The sequence below is a fragment of the Gigantopelta aegis genome, chromosome 15 (genome assembly GCF_016097555.1).
Source record: "Gigantopelta aegis isolate Gae_Host chromosome 15, Gae_host_genome, whole genome shotgun sequence".
Lineage (NCBI taxonomy): Eukaryota > Metazoa > Mollusca > Gastropoda > Neomphalida > Peltospiridae > Gigantopelta > Gigantopelta aegis.
The window spans coordinates 6,619,041-6,646,502 of record NC_054713.1 but is presented as its reverse complement, the minus strand read 5'-3'; the positions used below and the strand labels follow the sequence as shown (position 1 = coordinate 6,646,502).

Genomic DNA, 27,462 nt, shown 5'->3' with positions numbered 1-27,462 from the left:
CTCATTTGAAGAGCATTCTTTGCTATGTTATATCTGCTTCAATCGATGAATGAATGAATGAATAAATGAATGAATGGTTAACGACACCCCAGCACAAAAATTGGCTATTGTTTATCTACTTAAGTCTTTTTATTAGTGGATTGGAAGCCAGTGCACTATGACTGGTATATCAAAGGTTGTGGTATGTTGTGATTCCTTGAAACATGTGGTGGGTTTCCTCTCTAAGACTACATATGTCCAAAGTACCAAATGTTTGACATCCAGTAGCTGATGATTAATAAATCAATGTGCTCTAGTGGTGTCATTAAACAAAACAAACTTTTAACTTTTAGTGGATTGGAATTACATGTCGACAGGCTTTGGCCACGACTTCACATTCCCACCCCACTTAGCTCTTAAGGCCAAGTATACAGTAACTAACTTTCAGTTATTGAAGGTTTTAAACAGCAGCAGACTTCATGACTTCACATTCCCACTCCACTTAGCTCTTAAGGCCAAGTATACGGTAACTAACTTTCAGTTATTGAAGGTTTTAAACAGCAGCAGACTTCATGACTTCACATTCCCACCCCACTTAGCTCTTAAGGCCAAGTATACGGTAACTAACTTTCAGTTATTGAAGGTTTTAAACAGCAGCAGACTTCATGACTTCACATTCCCACTCCACTTAGCTCTTAAGGCCAAGTATACGGTAACTAACTTTCAGTTATTGAAGGTTTTAAACAACAGCAGACTTCATGACTTCACATTCCCATCCCACTTAGCTTTTAAGGCCAAGTATACGGTAACTAACTTTCAGTTATTGAAGGTTTTAAACAGCAGCAGACTTCATGACTTCACATTCCCACCCCACTTAGCTCTTAAGGCCAAGTATACGGTAACTAACTTTCAGTTATTGAAGGTTTTAAACAACAGCAGACTTCATGACTTCACATTCCCACTCCACTTAGCTCTTAAGGCCAAGTATACGGTAACTAACTTTCAGTTATTGAAGGTTTTAAACAGCAGCAGACTTCATGACTTCACATTCCCACCCCACTTAGCTCTTAAGGCCAAGTATACGGTAACTAACTTTCAGTTATTGAAGGTTTTAAACAGCAGCAGACTTCATGACTTCACATTCCCACTCCACTTAGCTCTTAAGGCCAAGTATACGGTAACTAACTTTCAGTTATTGAAGGTTTTAAACAACAGCAGACTTCATGACTTCACATTCCCACTCCACTTAGCTCTTAAGGCCAAGTATACGGTAACTAACTTTCAGTTATTGAAGGTTTTAAACAACAGCAGACTTCATGACTTCACATTCCCACCCCACTTAGCTCTTAAGGCCAAGTATACGGTAACTAACTTTCAGTTATTGAAGGTTTTAAACAGCAGCAGACTTCATGACTTCACATTCCCACTCCACTTAGCTCTTAAGGCCAAGTATACGGTAACTAACTTTCAGTTATTGAAGGTTTTAAACAACAGCAGAAGCCGGAAGTATTGACAGAATTGAGTTATATGTACCGGTTAGTCCTGGATGCTTGTGTATTGACAGAATTGAGTTATATGTACCGGTTAGTCCTGGATGCTTGTGTATTGACAGAATTGAGTTATATGTACCGGTTAGTCCTCGATGCTTGTGTATTGACAGAATTGAGTTATATGTACCGGTTAGTCCTCGATGCTTGTGTATTGACAGAATTGAGTTATATGTACCGGTTAGTCCTGGATGCTTGTGTATTGACAGAATTGAGTTATATGTACCGGTTAGCCCTCGATGCTTGTGTATTGACAGAATTGAGTTATATGTACCGGTTAGCCCTCGATGCTTGTGTATTGACAGAATTGAGTTATATGTACCGGTTAGTCCTGGATGCTTGTGTATTGACAGAATTGAGTTATATGTACCGGTTAGTCCTCGATGCTTGTGTATTGACAGAATTGAGTTATATGTACCGGTTAGCCCTCGATGCTTGTGTATTGACAGAATTGAGTTATATGTACCGGTTAGTCCTCGATGCTTGTGTATTGACAGAATTGAGTTATATGTACTGGTTAGTCCTTGATGCTTGTGTACAGTAATTGAAGATATGATGACTAAATATACAATTTTAACCAGTAATCCATCAACTAGCACGAGATGACTGACCACTGTCAATGAAAAATTAGCCATTAACTTGGACATCACTCCATTTTAGAGTCACTAATTACTACATGTGTGTCATTAATGATTTAGTTGGGCTGAAACTAAACTGCATGTGCATGATGGTCAACGAGGTCATCCATAACATTCATACACCAGGGCAGTGTTTCTGCCAGAAAGAAATTTTTAGGTATGGCGCTATGGAATTGAATGCAGCCACAGTCAGCAGGGGGGGTATTGGGGGCATCCCCAAGAAAGTAGATGGGTTAAAATTAGGGTTAGAGTTAAGAAAATCATACAGTAATGATAAGAGTAATTAATTTTGTCAAAAGGTTAACTTAAAGAAAAAAAAAATCAGCAAACATTTTTGGGTATGGCACAATACCTGTTTGACCCTCTGGCAGAAACCCTGCAGGGTGAGGTTGGGAGGGGAGTTAGGGTATTACTTACGAAGAGAGAATGGGGGAATTCACTAGCAGTGTGCATACGCCAGTCGGATAAGATAAAGAGAAACTTTATTGCATATAACATTCCACATTAGGAACTGGATGCAAAACATGTATGCTATTGACAAGACATATGTGTATTTATCGGTCGAGTGCTCACCTGAGGTGCATGCACTGCAGGATCGAACCACCTTGGTGGATCTATTCAGCTGATTTTTTTTTTTTTCGATTCAACCAGTGCACCACAACTGGGCAAAGGCTGTAGTATGTGTTTTCCTGTCTGTGGGAAAGTGCACATAAATTGACCCCTTGCAGCATTAAGAAAAATGTAGCAGGTTTCCTCTGGTGACTACGAGTCGGAATTACCAAGTGTTTGACATGCAATAGCCGATGATTAATTAATCAATGTGCTCTAGTGATGTCGTTAAACAAAAAAAACTTTGTACAAGCATGGCACAGACAAACAGGATACTAAACCAGGGCTTGAACTTAAGAAATTGTTGCCTACGGCAGTTTTTAACTGCTTTTGCCATAGGCGATGGCTATTTTGAGCCTGCCTATGACAATTTTAAATTGGTAACTTTTTTAACAAATATAAAAAACAAAAATAGTCTTCAATCCACAGCAGTAATTTTGATCTGCTGGCACAACACTGTCATTAATGGCAGTTCATATGTTGGTGCCATCGTTTACATTTGAGCCCTACTAAACTACTTATTGGTTAATACATGTATAATCATAAACAAGTTTACACACTGCACAAGCAGGATCATGGTTTTGCATAATAAATATATATTTTTTAATGCATAGACATCATTTTAAAATGTGCTATTATGTAAAGTTAAATATTCATATAGCTTAGAGTGTGGAGTGTTATATTTCACACATACTATGATGTGATGACATTCATCTTCAATTGAATTGCACTGATTACATTGATCATTGTTCTTCTACTGGAGTAAAGGGTTTTGTGTGCCGTTATAATGTAAAATCTGTATTATATAGGAAATGAACTTTTTAATCCTAATCAAATATCAAGTTTGTTTTAAACATTTAAATAAGCATAACCTGTTACGTCTTGAATGTTAAAAATGAATGATTGGTGAAAAATACAGTGAAACCTGTCTCTCTCTCTGTCTGTGTATCTGTCTCTCTCTCTCTCTTTCTATCTCAGTCTGTCTCTTTCTCTCTGATTTCACAGTGTACACGATGTCATTTTAAAAACAAACATATCCCCCCCCCCCGCTCTCTCTCTCTCTCTCTCTCTCTCTCTCTCTCTCTCTCTCTCTCTCTCTCTCTCTCTCTCTCTCTCTCTCTCTCTGTCTCTGTCTCTCTGTGTGTGTGTGTGTGTGTGTGTGTGTCTCTGTGTCTCACTGTCACTGTCACTGTCTAGATTGTGTGTCAATAGTCTATCATGTTCAACAGCCATAACCACTGATTTAACAGTGTACGTAGATGTCATTAAATAAACATAAACTTTCTTTTCTCATACAGACTGGAAACATTCCACACAGGCCTGACAGAATGTCCCAGTATCCGATTAGCTTAAGTCAGTTACAACTTGCACCCACATGTTTGTATATGTACATGTACATGTACATGTATGTATGTACCTGTGTGTTTACATCTTCATCTAAAACACTGACTCTTAAAACTGCAGTCTGGACTGTTTTCGTTATTTACTGTAACCATTTAGAACACCAAGGCACAAAGTTGACATCGACTAGGCAGTAAATGTTACTCAAGGTTCTCAATACGTTTTCTGATAATCCGCTGCACAAACAGATTTTGCTTTTCATTTTATTTTTGACAGCATTTGTGATGTACTGTAGGTCTATTGAGAATTCACAATTTTCACAAGCAGTGGTATAAATGTTATGTTTTTATCCATGTTTGTTTCATGATACACAGTAAACTATTTCGCTGTAAATAGACATTTCTTTTTTCTTTCTTTTTCTTTCTTTTTTTCTTTTTATCTTTTTTCTTTTTTTCTGTCTTTTTTCTTTCATTCTTTTTACTTTCTTTCTCTTTTTGTTTTCTTAACTTTTTCTCTTTCTTCTCTTTTTTTCTTTCTTCTTCTCTCTTTCTTTTTCTTTCTTTCTTTTTATCTTTTATCTTTTTTCTGTCTTTTTTCTTTCATTCTTTTTACTTTCTTTGTCCAGTTAGAACAGTTCTGCTATATAGTGTTTATTATTATTCATTTAGGTGTGTTGGCTGTTAAGTAGGAAGATTATACAGACTGAGTCTGTTATACATTGTTTTGGTAAGATTATTCAGACTGAGTCTTACAAATTGTTTTAGGTTTGGTAACTGATGATGTTCATTCAAGAGCATTGACAAGGTGGGGTGTGTGTAGAGATAAATCTATAAAGACTGAGTCTATTGTTTCAGGTTTGGTGACTGTAACGCGATGTCCAGTGAGGAGGATGGACAGGTGTGGTTGTATGGATAAATCTACTATAAAGACTGAGTCTATTGTTTTAGGTTTGGCGATTGTCGCGATGTCCAGTGAGGAGGATGGACTGGAGTGGTTGTATGGATAAATCTACTATAAAGACTGAGTCTATTGTTGTTTTAGGTTTGACGACTGACGTGATGTCCATTGAGGAGGATGGACTGGAGTGGTTGTATGGATAAATCTACTATAAAGACTGAGTCTATTGTTGTTTTAGGTTTGACGACTGTGACGTGATGTCCAGTGAGGAGGATGGACTGGAGTGGTTGTACGAGTTACTGCAGGAAGTCCAACTAGAACAGTTCTACTCCAAACTGAGAGATGACCTCCAGGTCACCAGGTCAGTAGAGGTCACATAAACATGCTTGTTCTACATAGCCTACTCCCACTAAATAGCCACCTTTAATATACCAGTTGTGAAATGCTGGTTGGAATGGGACAAAAACCTGACATGTCCATTGAATCTGATTGAGGCTCCTACCCATCACAGGACAAAAGAGAACAAATGATTATACATACTAGGTCTTGATGTGCAGTTAGAACAGGTCTATTATAAAGACTGAGTCACTGACTTGTTGCATGTTGAGATAATACTCTGTCATTTAGCTATATCCTGCCCATGTATAAATACAATTGTTTTGTACGACAAAAGTAAATACTTATTATGGGTGCATGTCTGACATGTAGTCTTCAGGAAGGAAGGAATTGTTTTATTTCATGACAAACTCAATACATTTTATTGATGGTTATATGGTAGGCATATGGTTAAGGACCACACAAATATTGAGAGAGGAAACCTGCTGTCGCCACTTCATGGGCTACTCTTTTTGATGAGCAGCAAGGGATCTTTTGTGTGCAGCATCCCACAGACAGGACAGTACATACCACAGCCTTTGATATACCAGTTGTGGTGCACTAGCTGGAACGAGAAATAGACCAATGGACATATAGTGTGAGTAGAGGAGACCCACTACATTTTTCCATTAGTAGCAAGGGATCTTTTATATGCATCATCCCACAGACAGGGTGGCACATACCACGGCCTTTGATATACCAGTCGTGGTGCACTGGCTGGAAAGAGAAATAGACCAATGGACATATAGTTTTAGAGACGAAACCCGCTACATTTTTCCATTAGTAGCAAGGGATCTTTTATATGCACCATCCCATAGACAGGACAGCACATACCATGGTCTTTGATATACCAGTCGTGGTGCACTGGCTGGAACGAGAAATAGACCAATGGACATATAGTCTAAGAGAGGAGACCCACTACATTTTTCCATTAGTAGCAAGGGATCTTTTATATACACTATCCCACGGACAGGATAGCACATTCCACAACCTTTGATATACCAGTCGCGGGGCTCTGGTTGGAAGGAGGAAAACCTAATCAGAGAATGGTTCTATCAACGGGGATTGATCCTTCAAACAAAACATTTCAGGTTACTGCCCTACTGACTAAGTTAGATTCTGGCCAGGGCTGCTTTGTGAAATGGCAGGAGATATTATCTTTAATACGTTATTAAAAGTTTCTTCTGTATTTTGATAGGATAACAATTTCAGACATTATTTTTATTACGTCTTGTTCAGGATTGTTCACTTCGAGTATGTCAAGTCGGAGGACCTGGAGAAGGTTGGAATGGGAAAACCAGCCATCAGGAGACTTCTGGATGCTGTCAAACGCAAGAAGGCTGTCAAGAAGAAGGGTGGAATTCTTGACAAGGTTTCTATTTCTGTTTTTAAATTGACATTTGGTTTTCATAGTCTCTATGCGTAATGCATGCTTATGAGTTGATTTTTTTAGTCACTATAAATGTATATACTTATGACATTTGGTCTTCATAGTGACTATGCTTGATGCATGCTTATGACTTAATTTTCATAGTCACTTTATGATTATATGCAAGGAACATTTTCTTCGATATTGCATTGTAATTTAGGTATGTAGGTTTCAGAGATTCTGAAATTTTTAAAAACTTTGCTAATCACTTTTCAAACTCATTACAGGGCTTGTAGAATTTTTATAAAATCCACTAGCCATGGGATCAGTGATTTTCAAAATGTACTAGCCACAGTTAAACATTCACTAGCCCTACTTTACTAAATAAAAGTAATAATCAGATATGTCACCTAAAGAGGTAGATAGAGCTTAGAAAACACTAACATTGGGCGGCTGAGGTGGGGACAGGATATTCATATTTACAAAATAGACTTAACTGTAACATTTGACCTTTGTTTTTTCACTAGCTGTCGGGCATGGCAATAGTAGTTATTTACTAGCCCAACATTGAATATCACTAGCCATGGGAGTGGGGCTACCATAATCCAGAAGTCCTGCTCATTAGCAGCTGTTGCTATTTAATTTTCAAACGTGTAGTACTCTATAAGAATGTATTACATGTTAACATCAGACACATTATAAAAGACTGTCAAACTCAACTTACAAAATGTTTACAGTCCAATGCAGGCTTCAGAATTTCAAATGTTACCAATATACTACCGACACAATACTGGAAAAGATTGCTTTTGTGAAATCTAGATGCTTACCAACATTAGTTTTGTAATTATTTAATTTTCATTTCAACTTATTTTCGTGCTTATATCCAATTAAGGTTCAAGCATGCTGTCCTGGGCACATACCTCAGCTATCTGGGCTGTCTGTCCAGGACAGTGGGTTAGTTGTTAGTTGGTTAGTGGTTAGTGAGAGAGAAGAGGGTGTAGTGGCCTTACACCTACCCATTGAGCCCTTAACAACTCGCTCTGGGTTGGAGCCGGTACCGGGATGCGAACCCTGTACCTACCAGCCTGTAGTCCGATGGCTTAACCACTACGCCACCGAGGCTGGTTTTGTAATTATGATACCAGACTCCTGACCTGGCACTTATAAAACGTTTAGAGTCGCAACACAAGAAGTCCACCAATAGAATCTGAGACAACCAACACACTCACATGCATCACCAACCTTGATCTTTGATCCAGCCCGAAGTTATTTGGTTTAGTACTACCTATAAAACCTTTTTAGAGTCCAGACTGAAGACGTCATTCAAGATTGAGTCCAGACTCTAAAAGTTATATAAGCACAGGGCCTGGTCTCACCTAAAAATTGATCAGTGTACTGTGTAATTTCCCTCTCTGATATGAACTTGATGTTATATTTTTTTTCAGATATTACCCAGCAACAAGACAGCTGAGAAATCGTCGTGTAAGAAGGTCGTACAGAAACCCACGGTGTCGGGCGATCATTCCCTCACGTGTTTGATCGACCAGAAATTCCTGCACATCTACGAAAAACTCGGCAATGGCTCGTTTGGGGTTGTGAAGCGAGGCGAGTGGATAACACCAGCTGGACCAAAGGTATTACTAGTCAGTGACAAGCTGGATCCTCTAATAACAGAGTTTTGTAACCTTCTGACTACTGTATTCAGGGCACAATATTTCACGAGAACCGTTGTTCTGTCCGCGTGTTGGTTACACAACTTTAAATTCACAAGACCCGATAATTGGTTACGTGTGGAACAATTACATTACAAAATTAAAAGTACCATATATCAGTAAGGAAAGTGAAAATCAGTTTGTTTTTAAATACATTTGAACCACCAATGTAGCACAACCATAGTTCAAGTGTTTTAGATTAGGTAGGCCTAACTTTTCAGTAACGAGAACTATATTCACTAAAACAAACAATCGGTTACCTAAGTAAACCTCACGTGAACTGACTTCCGGTTACCAAAGATTTTGATATTGTCACCTGGTATTAATTTCTGACAAAAACCACGTTGAAGGTGTACAAATTTATAACTTTTACCCAGTCCCCTACTGGTCCATCCTTCTTTCCTTCTTCCTTCCTTCTTCCTTCCTTCCTTCCTTCCTTCTATCCCACATATAGTTTTCCAGGTGGGGTTTTTCACAATGCCTTGAAATATTGGGTTATGGCCCTTGAACTTAGCAGATACCTTAATTTGTTTTCCAGACTTTTTTTGTTTTGTTGGCAATGCCTCAAGATATTGAGCTGAAATTTGGTGTACAGCTTTATCATGTTCTGTTACAGATCAAGTTCGACTTTAATGGAAATGTACCCATTTTTCACAGAGTTATGGCCCTTGAATTTTGAAGATACGAAAATATGTGGAGCCTGATAGGGGACAAGTATTGCTTTCGCAGTACTCTCAGAATACTTGTTTAAGTTAGTAGTAGTAGTAGTGATCATGTTACAAGTAGTAGTAATAGTATTTTTATTTATATAATGTTTTATGTTTCATGTATGCGTTCTTCTCGTTTTTTTGTCTATAGAAAAGTGTTGCCGTGAAGATTCTCCGCAATGATGCGCTGTCTCTGCCGGGTGCGTTTGAAGACTTCGTGAAGGAAGTGAACTCCATGCACATGCTGAACCACCCGAACCTCATCCGGCTGTTTGGGGTGGTGCTGTCCTCCCCCCTCATGATGGTCAGTCATGGTTTATCTCTGTGCGGTGCTGTCCTCTCCCCCCCCCCCCATGATGGTCAGTTATTATTTGTCGAACCACATTAGTGGACCCATTGCGCTACTTCTCGTTCCATCCATTACACCACGATTTAATATATCAAAGGCCATGGTATGTGCTATCCTGTATTTGGAATGATGCCTATTGATAAAAGATCCCTTGCTACTGACGAAAACATTTAGCGGGTTTCCTCTCTAAGACTGTATGTCGAAATTACCAAATGTTTGAGATTCAATAGCTGATAATTAATAAATCAACATGCTTTAGGGTGTCGTTTTCATGTGTGTCTATATTAATACATAGACTAGTATCTGTTTTTATGTATGGATTTCTGTGTGAATACATTCCACTGGAATGCACATTTTCCCCATTATGCTTGCCAGTGATCAAATTCCAAATGTTATTGTGCTAAAACTGGTCTGCTCATTTCTGTTTGTAAATATCTTAACAAAAAATGGAAAACTTAATTTAAAAAAAAAAAAATCTTATCCCAGGTGACAGAGTTAGCTCCCTCGGGTGCTCTTCTCGATAAGTTACGTAAACACGATGAGAACAAGATGCTGCTGACCGTCCTGTGTGAGTACGCGATACAGATCGCAACGGGGATGAGCTACCTGGAGACGAAGAGATTCATCCACCGGGACCTTGCCTGTCGCAACATTCTGCTGTCACCACCTGACAAGGTAATAAACCTAATTTATAATGTGCTGAGGATAAACACATATTACTTTCTTTTACATATAACAAGGTGATAGCTGCAGTTTATAATGTGCTTAGGTGTTGTTAAAATAATATTCCTTTCCTTTACATATACAGATAACAAGGTGATAGCCATAGTTTATAATGTGCTGAGGTGTCATTAAAATAATATTCCTTTCTTTTGCATATAAGAAGGTAACAGCCGCAGTTTATAATGTGCTGAGGATAAACAAATATTTATTTCCTTTACATACAACAAGGTGATAGCCACAGTTTATAATGTGCTGAGGATAAACAAATATTTATTTCCTTTACATATAACAAGGTGATAGCCACAGTTTATAATGTGCTGAGGATAAACAAATATTCCTTTCTTTTACATACATTGTATAACAAAGTGATAGCCATAATTTATATTGTGCTGATATGTCATTAAAGAAATATTCCTTTCCTTTTATTTCGAAATAGCCATGCAGACATGTCATTTAGAAAAAACAACACCCCCCCCCCCCCAAAAAAACAACCCAAAACATTCTTTCCCAGTGGCCATTCTTTAAAGTAAGTTCAGATATCATTAAACAAATAATTGTTTCATTTTCTTTCCAAATAGCCAAGATGTCATTAAATAAAAATCAGTTGTCTTTCTACTCAACAATTTAATAGCTGTAGTTTAAAATGTGATGAGATGTCATCAAAGAGAAATGTATTGCCTTTCTGCCAAACAATTTAATAGTTCTGATTTAAAAGGATACGGTAGCGAAATGTGATTAAACTAAAATTTATTGCCTTTCTACCCAACAGTGTAATAGCTGTAGTTTAAAAAAATTGTGAGATGTCATCCAACAAAATGTAGCCAATGTTTGCCTATCAAGAGATGCATGTACCTGTAAGTTATATGATTTATAGTAAGATTTTATTGTTTTATCTGCAGGTGAAGATCGGAGACTTTGGACTGATGAGAGCTCTACCCAGCCAGGAAGATCATTATGTGATGTCAGAACACAAGAAAGTTCCATTTGCCTGGTACGTTATAAACATTTGTAAGATATTAAACGAGCTTCCATTTTAGATCATGTTTATGTCCAGAGTAAAATAATTTTCAGTTGTTGAGAGCTTTAGCAAGTGATAATAAAAATTATTTCAAGAGGGACATAAACGTGATAGAGAATGGTAGTGAGTTTATGTATTACCCATAATCAATTTTAATTTATATCACGATATTTAGTATGATGTAGTTGCGGATGTCATTCCATTAATATTCTGATTCCAGATCTCTTCCTTTAGTTTCGCCCTTCGTATTATTCTGTTCGGAGTCACACTAATGTATTATAAATATATTACTCTGTTGTAAACGGTTGTGTTACATGAGTCACACTAATTTATTATAACAATATTACTCTGTTGTAAACAGTTGTGTTACAGGAGTCACACGAATTTATTATAAATATATTACTCTGTTGTATACGATTGTGTTACAGGAGTCACACTAATTTTAGTCTTATTCAACTTACCAGTCTAGCACAACAACAATGCTATACGACCCTGAGTTATAACCTCCACTGCAGAATTATCTCCCCTTGCCGGATGTATAACCTACACCCACGCATGGGTAGACCGTATATCCTCGTTTTTGATTCTGCAGTCCTCCATTGCAGTCGTGTTCGAGTTTTGCTCTGGTAAACTTTTGTCAAATTGTTTATTAACTTGTAATTTTGGTTTACGTTTACTTACTCCGTCATACGAGGTCTTTTGGGGGTGGTTTACATAGGTGGTTTAATGTCTGACACGGCTTTCTCGGGCTCCAACCAGTTGGTTGTGTGTGCCGAGGGTGGGTGTCTTTAACTGTTGTAAATGGTTGTGTTACAGGTGTGCGCCGGAGAGTCACACTAATCTATTAAAACTATATTACTCTGTTGTAAATGGTTGTGTTACAGGTGTGCGCCGGAGAGTCTGAAGTCTCGTCAGTTCTCGCATGCTAGCGATACCTGGATGTTCGGCGTCACACTGTGGGAGATGTTCACCTTCGGCCAGGAGCCGTGGATGGGATACAACGGCTCACAGGTTAGTGGAATGCTTGTATTAAACTCTTTGTTATGTCTCTCTTAGCTGCTGGCAGCAAAATGTGCTCCTTCATTGAAGACTTATTTTAATTTTAATTTAAATTTGTATCAGTTTCTTCTCAGGGCCAGATGTAGAGATTTTACAACTATTTAGATCAAGAAGGTAGTGCCAACTATGTTGACATTGTATTAGATAACGTAATAAAAAGAAAGAAAAAACCCAGATTAGTTTAAATTTACATAAAAATAACAGTAAAGTTTTTATTAGGACAAGTGATATGTTACTGCCTTTCAGTTTCTAGCATTTGTTTCCAGATTAAAATATGAGAAGCAAAGATGGCTTCCCATTCCACAAATATGAATTTCAAGCCCTAATATTTAAAAAATGAAATTTTATTTTTCTCCAGATTTTGCAGAAGATCGACCGAGAAGGTGAGCGGCTGCCCATGCCAGAGTTCTCTCCCTCTGATATTTACCAGCTCATGCTGCAGTGCTGGGCTCACAAGCCACAGGACCGGCCAACCTTCCCAGCTCTTAAAGACTTCCTCTGTGAGGTATGATACAGTTGGCCATATTCACAGGCTTCATACAGACTTTGAACAGTGCTTGAATTTGAGCGGTCATAATATGAAAGTGCTTGAATTTGAGAAAATCATCTTAACCTTTAGACTACTGGGTTAATTTCTTGACAAAAACCACATTGTAATTTTTACTCACATGTATTCACTTAAATGTTTTATATATACATAAAATAAAGTTCATATATGAACCGGTAAGTATTATTTTCGTGGGTTTTTGTAATTTTTATGATTTTTAGACCAGTTAATGGCGATTAAAATTAGGCTTTTAATCGAAAATGTCATGTTTACTTAAGGGCATTTGTGGCAAGCTGTCCAGTATTTATGTCCATTATTCCTGATAACAGTGGGTTTTTTACCAGAATTTTTTTTAAACCCGAACTACGATTCATATTGCAATATTTGGTGATTTTCGTTGTTGGTAAAATAATCAAATTTATTATCAAATTAGCTGTCACAATCAGCTATCGGTCCCTGAAAATGACTGCTATGTGCCGCCATTGTTGTCAAGCAAAAATACTTGCTGAAAACCACTTTTTGAACTGAAAATTTCAAGGTATTTTCAATTGAAAAAATCAAAATAAAAGCCACCATTTTGAAAATAATTTTTTTTTCTTTTATTATATTTCTGTTTTCGGTGAGTGTGTGTGCAAAACGGCGTGAAATATGAATTGGGGAATGCACTGTATGCAGTATATGGTATGTTGACTGATGTGAAGTCCTGTGAGATATCTCGCCTGAAGTAGTCAGAAGGTTAAAAAAGTGCTTGAATTGAAAGGACCCCTTTAAATTGTTAAAATCTGCTGTGTTTTCTCTACCTCACGGGGGCAGGATGTAGCCCAGTGGTACAGCGCTCGCTTGATGTGCAGTCGGTCTAGGAGCAATCCTCGTCGATGGGCCCATTGGGTTATTTCACGTTCCAGCCAGTGCACCATGATTGATATAGCAAAGGCTGTGGTATGTGCTATCCTGTCTGTGGGATGGTGCATGTAAAAGACCCCTTCCTATTAATGAAAAAATGTAGTGGGTTTCCTCTCTATGACTGTCAAAATTACCAAATGTTTGACATCCAATAGCTGATGATTAATAAATCAATGTGCTCTAGTGGTGTCGTTAAATAAAACAAACTTATCTCTACTTCATAATACTGAACACAAGGTTCATACACAATTTGGAATTTAGAATTAAAGCACTTTTTAAGCACTTTTCACTGTAAAATTACAGTTTTTAAGGGCTTTCGCATTCACCGTATTCAAACTGGTAACATGTGGATCTCATTCATATATTTTCGTCAGTATTCATAACGGTATATTCAACAATATTCGGTATTTGGGATAAAATCGTGTAAACTAGTAAAAACTGTCAACAATACCAGCTGACAAATTTTGAAATTACGAGAAAATAAACCTGAGAAAGATAAATTTTATTATTTATCAGCGGAAATATGCATAGTGGCACGAGTGTAAGCAGTTGTCAGCAACTCGAAATGATTTATTTGGACAAAGAAATGTGATGGAATCATTTCGATTCCATCCAGAACTTTTATTGCAGTTTTTACGCGATACTGAATTTTATTCTAAATTTTAATTATATCTATCTGTGATATTTGTATTTTTACACAGTCCTTTACACTGTGTTTTTATTTAACTGTTGAATTTTTATATTGATGTTGATCATCACATTGTGTTTACATTTACCATAGTTTGACACCCAATAGCCGATGTATTTTTCATGCTAGGGTGTCGTTAAACATTCATTCATTCATTCATTCAGTTACATGTAATTGTGGCTTTTAATCCTGTTCATATTACATGTATCTTTGACACCCAATAGTCGATGTATATTTTTGTGCTGGGGTGTCATTAAACTTTCATTCATTCATTCATTCATTCATTCATTCATTCATTCATTCATTCATTCATTCATTCCCACAAAACATGTTTATTATTTTATATATCTTATACTTTTAAACTTTTAGATGTGTCACATTTTTGAAAATTTAGAATTTCTAACAGTAACATTAATTTTGTATTTTTCCAACTAAATGTGATTTGATATCCGACCACCAGGTACGACCACTGGAAATGCGAGTAACTCAGAAGTTTGAAGAGACCGACCACTTGGCCAGTGAAGAAGGGGATATCATCCTTATCATAGACGGAAGGTATGTTGCGTTTCGGCTTTTATACGCCCGTCAATGATGGATTGTATTATGGTATGGCGTTGTTATCCGTCTGTTCGCAAACATTTCGTTTCCGGAGTGTATCTTTCTTATCAGTTCATATACGATCATCAAACCTTGCATGCAAATATAACTTAGGACGGCTGTCTGTAGCGTAACATAACTAGGTCCAGGGATTCTAGATTATGGTAGCCTCACTCCCTAGGCTAGTGATATTCAGTGTTGGGCTAGTAAATAACTACTATTGCCATGCAGGGCTCGAAATGCAGTGTTAGTACATGCACCGGTGCATGCTGATTTTTGCGTGTGCATGTAACTTTTAAAACTGGGTGCACGCGGTGCATGCTAATATTTTTCAAGTACTGTGTATTGCATATACTAGTATCCTGTTGTCTACCAGATTCAGACTCAAGTTGTTGAATTTTGCGTATGCATTTCGTAATCTGTTCGCCACATGAAAACGATAACTTTTATCTTATAGGCGCATCCATTTTGTATCCCATAATCCTACTTACAACAATGGCGCCCTTTCGGTCATTTCCGTGAAATATATTTGCGGAAATTGCCGGCAATATCTCGTGAACGGTATTAGGGAAGGTGGTCGAGACCGACTTTGGGGTATCCACGCGCATAACACAGTTGTTGTCGTCACTGACAAATTGAACTCCGCCAGATCTGTGATCAATACAAAGTACCGTAACTGCCTTGAACATTTTCGACCTCAGATATGGGCACTTGATCAGATGATTGCGAACGTGCAGGTGCGTTACTCGCGTAGTTGACTCGAAGTCAGCCAGTGATTATTTCAATCGCAACTTCTCGTCGAATTCCGTAGGCTAATTTATATTATACCAACAGATCTTATCGAGTTAAAAAAGTTGATAACTTTCTTAATACAAAACACAAATATTCGTACGTTTTTGTAATAGGCCTATTATAGATTTCTGTAAGGCATTTACTTTGGGTGAAATTTTCTAATTTGATCAAGAATCAGTAATAAATGCAGTTGTATAACATTCCAGTACTGTTAATAAATAAATATAGGTATTGCCGAATAATTCCGAATAGCATCGTATAAAAACAAAAAACCATGTTGCCTTATTTTTGGTGCATGCAGAATTTTAATGGTGCATGTATCTTTTTTTTCAGCATGCACCTGGTGCATGTAGATTATTTTTTTCATTTCTAGCCCTGCCATGCCCGATGGCTAGTGAAATCTTTTTGGTCAAATATTGCAGTTATTATTATTTTTTTTAAATATCAATATCCTGCCCCCACCCCCCAATGTTAGTGTTTTTAAGCTCGATCTCCCTCTTTAAGCAACATATCCAATTACTGTTAGTAGTATTAGTTAGTAAAATTGTAAATATCAATATCCTGCCCCCACCCCCCAATGTTAGTGTTTTTTAGCTCGATCTCTCTCTTTAAGCAACATATCCAATTACTGTTAGTAGTATTAGTTAGTAAAATTGTATTAACTTAAAGTAAAGTAGGGTTAGTTACTTTTTGATCGTGGCTAGTAAATTTTTAAATCACTGATCCCATGGCTAGTGGATTTTATAAAAATTCTAGAAGCCCTGCTAGGTCACAGTGACCTTCTTTTGACATGTATTATGTATCTTGCTGCTCTGTAGTGTACTATAACTAGGTCACAGCGACCTACTTTTGACATGTATCATGTATTTCACCTGGTACTCGTTTCAATTATTTTGCACCTGATAAGATCAGCTCAGAACTCTATTAACGTGCCCCTATAACACTGGCACGTCTGTTGCAGGTCTGATCTAATCTATGACATGGCCAGTGACCTGACCTTGGACTTCTCAAAATTGCTAGAATGATAGTTTGTTTGCACAATGCTCGCGCAAGTTCGGTTTTGATTAGTCCATGTTTTGTTAATGCCTTATACATGTATTTAGGACATAAGAAGATTTGGTCATTCTGACTCATAGTCATCAGAGGAAACCTGCTACATCTTTCCTAATGCAGCAAGGGATCTTTTATATGCATTTTTCCACAGACAGGATAGCACATACCACGGCCTTTGATATACCAGTCATGGTGCACTGGCTGGAACGAGAAATAGCCCAATGAGCCCCCCGATGGGGATTGATCCCACTAGTGGTGTCGTTAAACAAAACAAACTTTTTGTGTCAGTATGGAAAGGAAATGAAAGAAATATTTTTTTAATACACCTCAACACATTTTAAAACTAGTCTACACCTCTTTTGTGTCCCACATTTAGTTATTGTGATATTTCCGAAAAAGAAAGAGAGCTGGAGCTCCCCCCCCCCCCCCCCCCCCCCAAAAAAAAAAGAAGAAAGAAAGAAATGTTTTATTTTATATTGTTTTAACGATGCACTCAACACATTTTATTTACGGTTATATGGCGTCAGACATATGGTTACGGACCACACAGAAATTGAGAGAGGGATCCCACCGTCGCCACTTCATGGACTACTCTTTTTCGATTGGAAGCAAGGGTTCTTTTATATGCACCGTCCCACAGACAGGATAGTACATACCACGGCCTTTGTTACACCAGTTGTGGAGCACTGGCTGGAGCGAGAAATAGCCTAATGTGTCCACCGACGGGAATTGATCCTAGACCGACCACGCATCAAGCGAACACTGGGCTACCTCCCGCCCCTTCCCTTGGTGGATGTTTATCACAGATCTAACTGTATATCAGGGTTTCTGCCGGAGGGGGAAATTGGTATGCGGCCATACCTAAATAAATTTGCAGATTTTTTATTATTTTAATTTAACCTTTTGACAAAATTGTTTACACTTATCATTACTATATGGTTTTCTTAATCCTAACTCTAAACCCTAAACTTTTAACCCCTTTTCTTTCTGGGGCATTCATTTCCATAGCTCCATACCCAAAAATGTATTTCTGCCAGAAACACTAAATTTATTGCACTTCATTAACCCATTGTGTGGCTTTTTATTTATTTATTTAATTTTAATTTCATTTATTATACCTACATGTATGTAGTTCTACATATGTACATGTATATGTATGTGTGTGCCTATCCATTCTTATGCCTACATGCCTGTGCAGACTTTCTGCCTGAAAATAATTTTAATGTAGTGGGTTTCCTCTCTAAGACTAACTATCAAAATTACCAAGTGTTTGACATCCAATAGCCGATGATTAATAAATCGATGTGCTCTAGTGGTGTCGTTAAGCAAAAATACTTTCTTATATTTTGACAAATTTTAAACTTACTTTAAAATTTCTAAAAATAATTTTAAATGTATCTATTAAAACTCCAAGATTTTAGTTTACGTAATTATACCCTTCATACCTTCTGGCAGAACTTATTTTTGAGCTTATAATGCAAATAAGGTTCAAGCACTCTGTCCTAGGCTCACACCTCAGCTGTCTGGGTTGTCTGTTCAGGACAATCGATTTGTGGTTATTTGTTTGTGGTTTAATGAGAGAGAACTCTGTGTCATTAAACTTGCTCTGGGTTGGAGCCAGTACCGGGCTGTGAACCCAGTACCTACAAGCCTTATGTCCAATGGCTTAGCCACGATACTACCAAGGCCGGTTAGTGATTAGATGTTAACTAGTCGTTAGTGTTTGAGAAGTTGGTGTAGTGGCCTTACACCTACCCATTGAGTCATTAAAAGTCGCTCTGGGTGGGAGCCTGTATCGGGGTATGAACCCAGTACCTACAAGCCTTATGTCCAATGACTTAGCCGTGATACTACTAAGGCCGGTTAGTGATTAGATGTTAACTAGTCGTTAGTGTTTGAGAAGTTGGTGTAGTGGCCTTACACCTACCCATTGAGTCATTAAAAGTCACTCTGGGTGGGAGCCTGTATCGGGGTATGAACCCAGTACCTACAAGCCTTATGTCCAATGGCTTAGCCACGATACTACCAAGGCCGGTTAGTGATTAGATGTTAACTAGTCGTTAGTGTTTGAGAAGTTGGTGTAGTGGCCTTACACCTACCCATTGAGTCATTAAAAGTCGCTCTGGGTGGGAGCCTGTATCGGGGTATGAACCCAGTACCTACAAGCCTTATGTCCAATGACTTAGCCGTGATACTACTAAGGCCGGTTAGTGATTAGATGTTAACTAGTCGTTAGTGTTTGAGAAGTTGGTGTAGTGGCCTTACACCTACCCATTGAGTCATTAAAAGTCACTCTGGGTGGGAGCCTGTATCGGGGTATGAACCCAGTACCTACAAGCCTTATGTCCAATGACTTAGCCACGATACTACCAAGGCCAGTTAGTGATTAGATGTTAACTAGTCGTTAGTGTTTGAGAAGTTGGTGTAGTGGCCTTACACCTACCCACTGAGTCATTAAAAGTCACTCTGGGTGGGAGCCTGTATCGGGGTATGAACCCAGTACCTACGAGCCTTTAGTCTGTTAGCTTAACCACGATACCACCAAGGCTGGTTAGTGGTTAGTTGTTAGTGGTTAATGAGAGAAGTTGGTGTAGTGGCCTTACACCTACCCATTGAGTCGTTAAACTCGCTCTGGGTGGGAGCCAGTATCGGGGTATGAACCCAGTACCTACCAGCCTTTAGTCTGTTGGCTTAACCACGATACCACCAAGGCTGGTTAGTGGTTAGTTGTTAGTGGTTAATGAGAGAAGTTGGTGTAGTGGCCTTACACCTACCCATTGAGTCGTTAAACTCATTCTGAGTGGATCCGGTAACGGGGTACAAACCCACTACCTACATGTACCAGCCTTTAGTCTGTTGGCTTAACCACGGCACCATCGATGCCAGTTGGAGCAAGCTATTGTTGTTTTCTTTCATGTTTGCAGTGCCCTCGTAAATAATTGATCAATTGATCAGCTTCATTGTACTTGTTCATATGTATTGATCTGTGCTGATGCATTACCAACATGTACACAAGACAGTGTCAGTGTTATGTCATTACCGTATATACTCAGCTACAGGTTCATATCAAAGAGAACCCAGCTCCAAAATGTTTGTGATGTCCTGACAAAAATATCTTTAGCACTGTTGCATGTTTTTGACTTTTAAAACCCCCCAAAACAACCTATTTTGATTATCACTTTATTTTTGCACTGCACTGGTGTAGGAAGCGGGGGGGGGGGGGGGGGGGGGGGGGGGGGGGGGGGGGGCAGCAATGCTTTTTATACATTTATACATGTATTTATATATATGTATGTGCGCCCCATCCCCACTTTTTGGCACCTTCCTATGCCCGTGTTTTGCATTACCTTAGTTTGACACCCAATCAAACAATATATTTCTTAGTCTTATAGTTTGAATTATTTCAACAACAATGCGGAAAACTTGAGTTAAATGTAGAGAAAAGCTTATGATTTATGTTACATCTCTTGACAATGAGGCATTCTCCATATATTTAGAATACTGTCAAAAATAAGGTGGAAAGCAGAAAGTATATTTTAAGCAGCTTTTGCTTCCGTGAGTGGAACGTAGCCAAGTGGTAAAGCGCTCTCCTGATGCACGGTCGGTCTGGGATCGATCCCCGTCAGTGGACCCATATTGTGCTAAATCTCTTTTCAGCCAGTACACCAAGACTATTTGTCAAAATTACCAAATGTTTGACATCCAACAGCCAATGATTACTTAATCAATGTGCTCTAGTGGTATCGTTAAACAAAACAAACTCTAACTTTTCCAAAAGCCGATGATTAATAAATCATTGTGCCCTAGTGGTGTTGTTAAAAAAACCCACTAACTTTTCCAATAGCCGATGATTAATAAATCAATGTGCTACAGCGATTTCGTTAAACAAAAATACTTTCACTTTCATTTGCGTCCGTGCCTCTTTTGAATTTCGAGCCCTGATTCTCCATACCTGGTATTGATCTATCCCTGTGTGTATTGTAACTCTGTAGAGACTGAAACGAACTGTGTGCTGCTCACAAGCCGAGCATGTCGCATGTCAGGCCTTCGTAACTTCATTATGTTTTCTAATAGCTGCAGCGTGGTGGCGGCGGCGGTAAATGATTGAGTGATTTCAGGTTATTGTTGTCGTCGTTGTTGTTAGATTATGCAAGCTTCTAATGTATTCTACTGTGTTAATATTCTTGACTGGTATGTGTTTGTGTTTGATGGTGTTTTTAAATACATTTTTGTTATCTCTCATTGTTTTTATTTATTGTCTTTGTGGAAAGGTTGTTGTATTCATTGAGTGCATTACATGTTTTTAAATTCTAAATATGTAAGTTGTGCATTTGTAATTAATGAATTTGTTAATAACAGAACATTTTGTTTTTAAAATCTTGATTAGTGATATTTGTAGTCAGTTGAAAATTGATCAGCAACCACTGTTTAATGTTTTATCCAGCTGGTGTACCACGACTGGTATATCAAAGGCTGTGGGATGGTGCATATAAAAGAACCCTTGCTGCTAATCAAAAGAAGTAGCCCATGAAGTGGCGACAGTGGGTTTCCTCTCTATCTGTGTGGTCCTTAACCGTATGTTTGATGCCATATAACCATAAATAAAATGTGTTGAGTGCGTCGTTAAATAAAACATTTCTTTCTTTCTAAAGGTTTTATAAGCACTGGCTCTGGTAGGGGGTCAGTATTTTGTGTGGGTTTTTTTGTGCTATTTATGTCTTCCCTTATTTGTTTCCAGCAGTATATGTTAATTTATTTAAAACCATTTCCATTTGATGGTAATATTATTTTGTGTGTATGTTTCAGACCAGACCGATACTGGTGGAAGGGCCAGAACAAAAGAACTGCCGACATTGGAACATTCCCTCGTAACATTGTCAACCCAGAAAGAAAACTTGCAGGTTAGTGTCATACTGGGCATATAAAACATTTTGTAGTTTGGTTACATATCAAATATAAAGCTGCAATTATCATGAAAGAAAACTAGCAGGTTAGTGTCATATTTATCATATAAAACATTGCTTACGTTGGTTACATATCAAATATAAAGCTGCAATTATCATGAAAAAACCTAGCAGGTTTATCATATTAAATAGTTTGTACATGTAGTTCTGTTACTTATCATATACACATGTTGAGCTGGAATTTAACACATCATTTATTAAATTTATGCAAAATATATTGCACTCCAAAAGAAATACAAGTTTAATTTGTAATTTAAAACATTTTGTAGTTGTAATCAGTACCAAATGTATCCTTTGATTATAATAATAAATAATGGATTTAGTTTTAAGTATATTTTTTGTAAAATATTCTATCAATTTTATTTTTTCAGTACTGAGTATATAATTTTCATCTATTAATGTTTAAATTGAAGTAAATTATTCATGTTTAAAAAAAGATTAGCAAGAGATATTTCCAACTTAAAAAAAAAAGACAAAAAAGACAAACTTATGCATGTTTTGTCTCTTTTGATTTGCACTAAGTCAGAGTTTCAGCACCCATACCCAGATTTCTTTTGCAGATTTTGTTTTTAAAGTTAACCTTTCGACAAAATTAATTACTCTGTCATTAATGTATGATTTTCTTAACCCTAACCCAAAACTTAACCCATTTTCTTTCTTTCTGTTGACTGAGGTTGCATTCAGTTCTATAGCACCGTACCCCAAAAATTCATTCTGGCAGAAACACTGTAAGTTAATCCTGATTATCTGACTTTTCTAGAGTATTATTATTACCAATATTTTCTTCCGACAGGTCAAGATATTAGTCAGCCACTGAAGAACAGTTTCATTCACACCGGCCATGGCGACATCGGGGGAAACACCTGGGGCGACCCCACCGCTATTGATGAGTTGGTTTATTTCTATTAATAGTTTGTTATCAACAAACCTTCTAAGCTTTCGTAGCTAATCAGTACTAGTGTTACGAAATGTTAATTAACAAGCTGCATCTTAAAGGTGCCGTCTCAAAGGTCGATAATGGTAGATTCCTATCATAATTATTGATTAATATTTTTTTTCAAATGTAAGCATTATAACTACCTTCAACTATATACCCATGACATATACACCTACAGTGAAACCCCTCTAAACCAGACACCCTTGGTACCAAGTAAACTGTCCACTTTTAAGAGGTATCTGGTTTAGAGAGGGTAAGTTCTGTACTGATTTTTAAAAAAGGACCGTGAAAAAGTGTCCGGTTTTGGGGGAATTCCGGTTTACAGAGGGTCTGCTTTTGAGTGGTTTCACTGTAAATCATTTGAAATAGAAGGAAATGTTTGATTTAACAATGCACTCAACACATTTTATTCACGGTTATATGGCGTTGAACATATGGGTAAGGACCACACAGATATTGAGAGAGGAAACCCACTGTCGCCACTTCATGGGCTACTCTTTTCGATTAGCAGCAAGGGATCTTTTATATGCACCATCCCATAGACAGGATAGTATATACCACGGCCTTTGTTACACCAGTTGCTATTCGAAATAGGGCCAGAACATACATGTAGCTCTTTCGATAGAGCATGTGCCTGGGGAGCTTTGGTCACAGGATCAAATCCCTATGATGACTGTGGTATGTGCTGTCCTGTCATGTGAAAGTTCATATAAAAGATATCATGCTGCTACATTTTATTTTCATGTTATGATAAAAATTATTCTTCAACATTTGTACATAATTATTCTCGTGAGTGGTTCTTAATATGAGAGTCGGTTTATGCTCCTAATTTTGTATTCTGATACTTCTGTTTTGAACATGCATTAAAATTTGCATTAATGATGTACCCATATATTTGCTAATTGTATGTAATTTTTCCCAGGGTGTATTTGCGAAATCCTATGGAACCTCCTGACTTGAGTGGAAATGTTGAAGATGTGAGCCCAACAAAACTGCCTGACCGCAGTCAGAAAAGTAATTCTACTTTAATCTTGTTTTAAACAACATATACTCAGCGTCACTATTGAAGGGTCACTCATATTGTTAGTACTACACATGTTAACAATGCCTGTCCAATACACTACATGTGTAATTATGGCCTTCGTGGGTTAGGCCCAGAGTGAGGTTTCCTAAATAGCATTTGGATTTCAATATGAGTAATGGTACCTCCGGTTAGAGGCCACAACAAAATGGTAAGAGTTATGCAAACACGTGTACCTGCTATCACCCCAACAAACGGGTTGTCTCAACGCACCCATGTCTGAAATTCTGTATGTAAATACATAAACCTGTATATTTAATGTGCACTGGTTTGACTGTCAGAGGAAATGCTAATGTTTTTTTTGTTTAACCATTATGAGAAAACCTGCATTTGTGTAAATCATGAAACTAATGCAAGCAATATATTTAATGCAAAAATATGACCTAAACAAAGTATGTATTTTGCACAGTTATTGCAACCAACTATCAAAAACATGGATGGTTTCTACTGGTTAGACTGTCAAAACAAATTGCAACTTCTTCCTTTTTTAATTATTGTGAAGACCTTTCAAATTTCCATTTGCCACATGTACTAATAAACAAATATTCATTTTGTTATGTACCAATCCCAACATCATCACACATGATTGTTTTGAATTTTTTTTTTTAAAACAAAGTTTAAATTCATTTTTTTAACATATACAGTATTTCTGCACTCTAAGAACAAGTAATTTGTCAAACTTAAAGATTTCAACATATTTTGTGGTCATATTTCTACTAATAATTCTCATTTATCAATAATCTTTTTCTTTTTTTAAATTCAGAATTCGGCAAACATTTCAACTACTCAAAACTAGAAAACGAGCAGTCACAGAGTCCTGTGAAGAAACCATTATTTCCCCTAAACCGACTCCCCTAGCTGCTGTATCTGGAACACCACGCGACTCGTCGCATCGACCGCAGACGAGACCAAACTCTCATAAATTGGAGGTGGAGAAACCTCTGATAGATCTAAGCGAAGACTCCGATCACGTGCCGTCCGCGGATCAGTCTGCGTCGACGATAAAGACGTCTCGCAGCACTCTGTCTCTCTTCGACTCGCTGTGTACATACAACACGAGTCTGTACGGAAACATTGAACTGCCGAAGCCGTTACTGGCGGCCGACCGACAGACGGACGATCCGTTTGAGGTGAAGCCGTGTCTGAAAGTCTATTCATCGACAAACCTGACTAGTCATTCCTTCAAAGCCGACTCAAGCAGCAGCAGTTCGTTAAAGACGTCCTCGACTCACCTGGTTCAGAAACCGAGCGTCGTCGATTGTTTGGCTCTGTCGCAACACAGGAGTCCCGGGGGAGATGCGTACTACTCGGTTCCCCCCAACGAGGATTGCGTGTATCACAGAATAAACAAAGTGTCGAAGGATCCATTATTTCACGGTCAGTCTTCATCGGTGGATCGGCCGCATGCAGTTTCAGGGCCTCCCGACGATGAGTTGCTGAGGACAACAAATAAAGATTTTGGCAACTCAAAGGATGCGAAACATTACAGTGATAAAACAGACAATTCATTTGACTCTGATTTTGCGTCGTCATTTCGGCCGACGGTTTCTCCAAACAGAAAGCAGCTGTCAAGTTTCGACCAATCATCGGCTTCTCGTCATTCATTCAACTCGACAAAATCATCTTCATCTGTTTCGGCGGATTTCAGATCGCAGACATACACGCAGTCGCTTCCCACTCAAAGACATCGGCCGGCCAGTGCACACGTCGGCGAAGTGACAGAGTTTTTTAACAAATCGCAGTTTAGGTCATCGTCGTCATGTTCAAATACTAATCAGTCTTACTCTGTGGCATCGTCGAGATTGCAGGCATCACAACATCAGCAGCAGCAGCAGCGTAAACTGTCTGGACCTGCATCATCGTCGACAGGTGAAAAAGCAACATCATCATCATTACCATCATCATCATCATCATCATCATCATCATCATCATCATCAACATCATCATCCTCAGCTGCTAAATCTCACTTGCCAGCCAGTGCCCAGAGAGTTTTCCCTCCTGGCAACTTCCAACCCAATCCAAATTGTTTATCTTCATCGCCGAGTGTCTCCAGTCGAACAGACTCTACCACAGAGAAAGCGTTTGATTGGATTAACGATGCGATGAGTGATTTTGCTTTAGCGAGAGCAGGGAAAACCAGTGGTGCAAGCACGCCAAACGTGGCACCTCTATACGATGAAGTTCCTAACGAAGAGAACGCCGTTTGCAAGGGCTCAGTGAAGAGAGACAGTGGTTATGTGTCGGCTAGAGTGGAACAGGAGAATATCGAAAAGCTGGCAAAGATAATGTGGGCTAAGAAAAAGGGTTCTGGGGGGATGGATCACGCACACAGACTACGTCCAAGGTTGAACGTAAATCGGCCTTCACAAGGAAATCCCGTTTTCTTAGCACCGCAATACGATCAGGTACCAACAAGCGTGGAACCAGGCGACATTCGGAATGTCACTTCCAACAATACTCACAACACGGAGAATCGGTCATTTGAGAATTTCGCGCCAAATGAAATGGACGAATTTGAATCGGACGACGGTTTCGACGATGATGAATTCGATGATGTCGAATCGGAATACGATGCCTGTCCACAGGACGGACCGCCTCCGCTTCCTCCGAGAGATTATAGGGAGGACGGGGCCAACAGGGTGGCTCTGCCGGAGGGTCCGAAAATCTACCCAGTGGTGAGCGACGGTCGACAGTTGAGCCACACCCATTACTTCCTGATTCCGGCGAAAGGATCAGCGTCACGGTCCAACATGGCCGAAGTGAAACCATTCATGGTTGGTGGGAGTCATCAAGGATCTGACCAGACCGATGGTGATATGCAGTATCAGAATATTCCATATACGACGGCGGAATCGGAGGTTAATTCGGGGAAGGAGAATCCTTCGTTTTCATGGTCGGTCGCTCCGGGGCTGAAGGGATCGGACTACTCACAGAATTCCACGAACCAAAGGTCTCAAAACGTTCCGTCGACAAAACACACGGCACAGGTACACGGAACACAGGACAGTCCTTCCCAACCTCGTCTACGGCAGATCATTCCACGGTCGAAACCAGCGGAAAAGACTACAGAAAATGCTCGTCAGATCACGCGATACCCAAGACAACAGTCGGGGCCACTCCCTCCACAACAGCAGTCGGGGCCGCTCCCTCCACGACAACAGTCGGGGCCGCTCCCTCCGCACAGAGCCAGTCATGCACAAGACATTGTCAAACAGTCGGCGGACAGGTCGGGAGGAGGTGATGGAGGGGGAGGGGGAACGTTCGTGAGCTCGTCTCCACGGGAACGGCTGGCGCAGGTGCAGACGAGCGTGCTAGGGGTGACAGACGAGGAGTGCCACACGGCGCTGTGCCACACCCACTGGGACACGGACCAGGCCATCCGCTACCTCAAGGTGGAGCAACTGTTCAGACTCGGGCTCGCGTCCCGCGACCACTGCGAGCGGCTCCTCGAAGCACTACACTGGAACCTGGAGCTGGCCAGTTCCGTGATGTTGGATGAGGTGCGTGGCAGTGTGCAGTGCGAGTCCACTGTGTGATTAAATACACTGACCCTAGTTAAATAAGGGGGGGTGCGGAG

At 39.0% G+C, this 27,462-nt stretch overlaps 1 protein-coding gene across 1 annotated transcript; it reads left to right on the top strand.

The window, feature by feature from the left end:
• Window positions 1–4,927: 4,927 nt before the first annotated feature.
• On the top strand, window positions 4,928–27,421 carry LOC121390749 (tyrosine-protein kinase sid-3-like). Its single transcript, XM_041522653.1, is given in 14 exon segments — window positions 4,928–5,372; window positions 6,626–6,758; window positions 8,201–8,389; window positions 9,326–9,478; window positions 10,010–10,198; window positions 11,146–11,237; window positions 12,149–12,275; window positions 12,682–12,828; window positions 14,922–15,016; window positions 21,710–21,804; window positions 22,661–22,757; window positions 23,727–23,818; window positions 24,649–24,692; window positions 24,695–27,421. Coding segments are annotated over 14 exon segments (4,284 nt in total). The 5' UTR covers window positions 4,928–5,268.
• The last annotated feature ends 41 nt before the right edge of the window (window positions 27,422–27,462 follow it).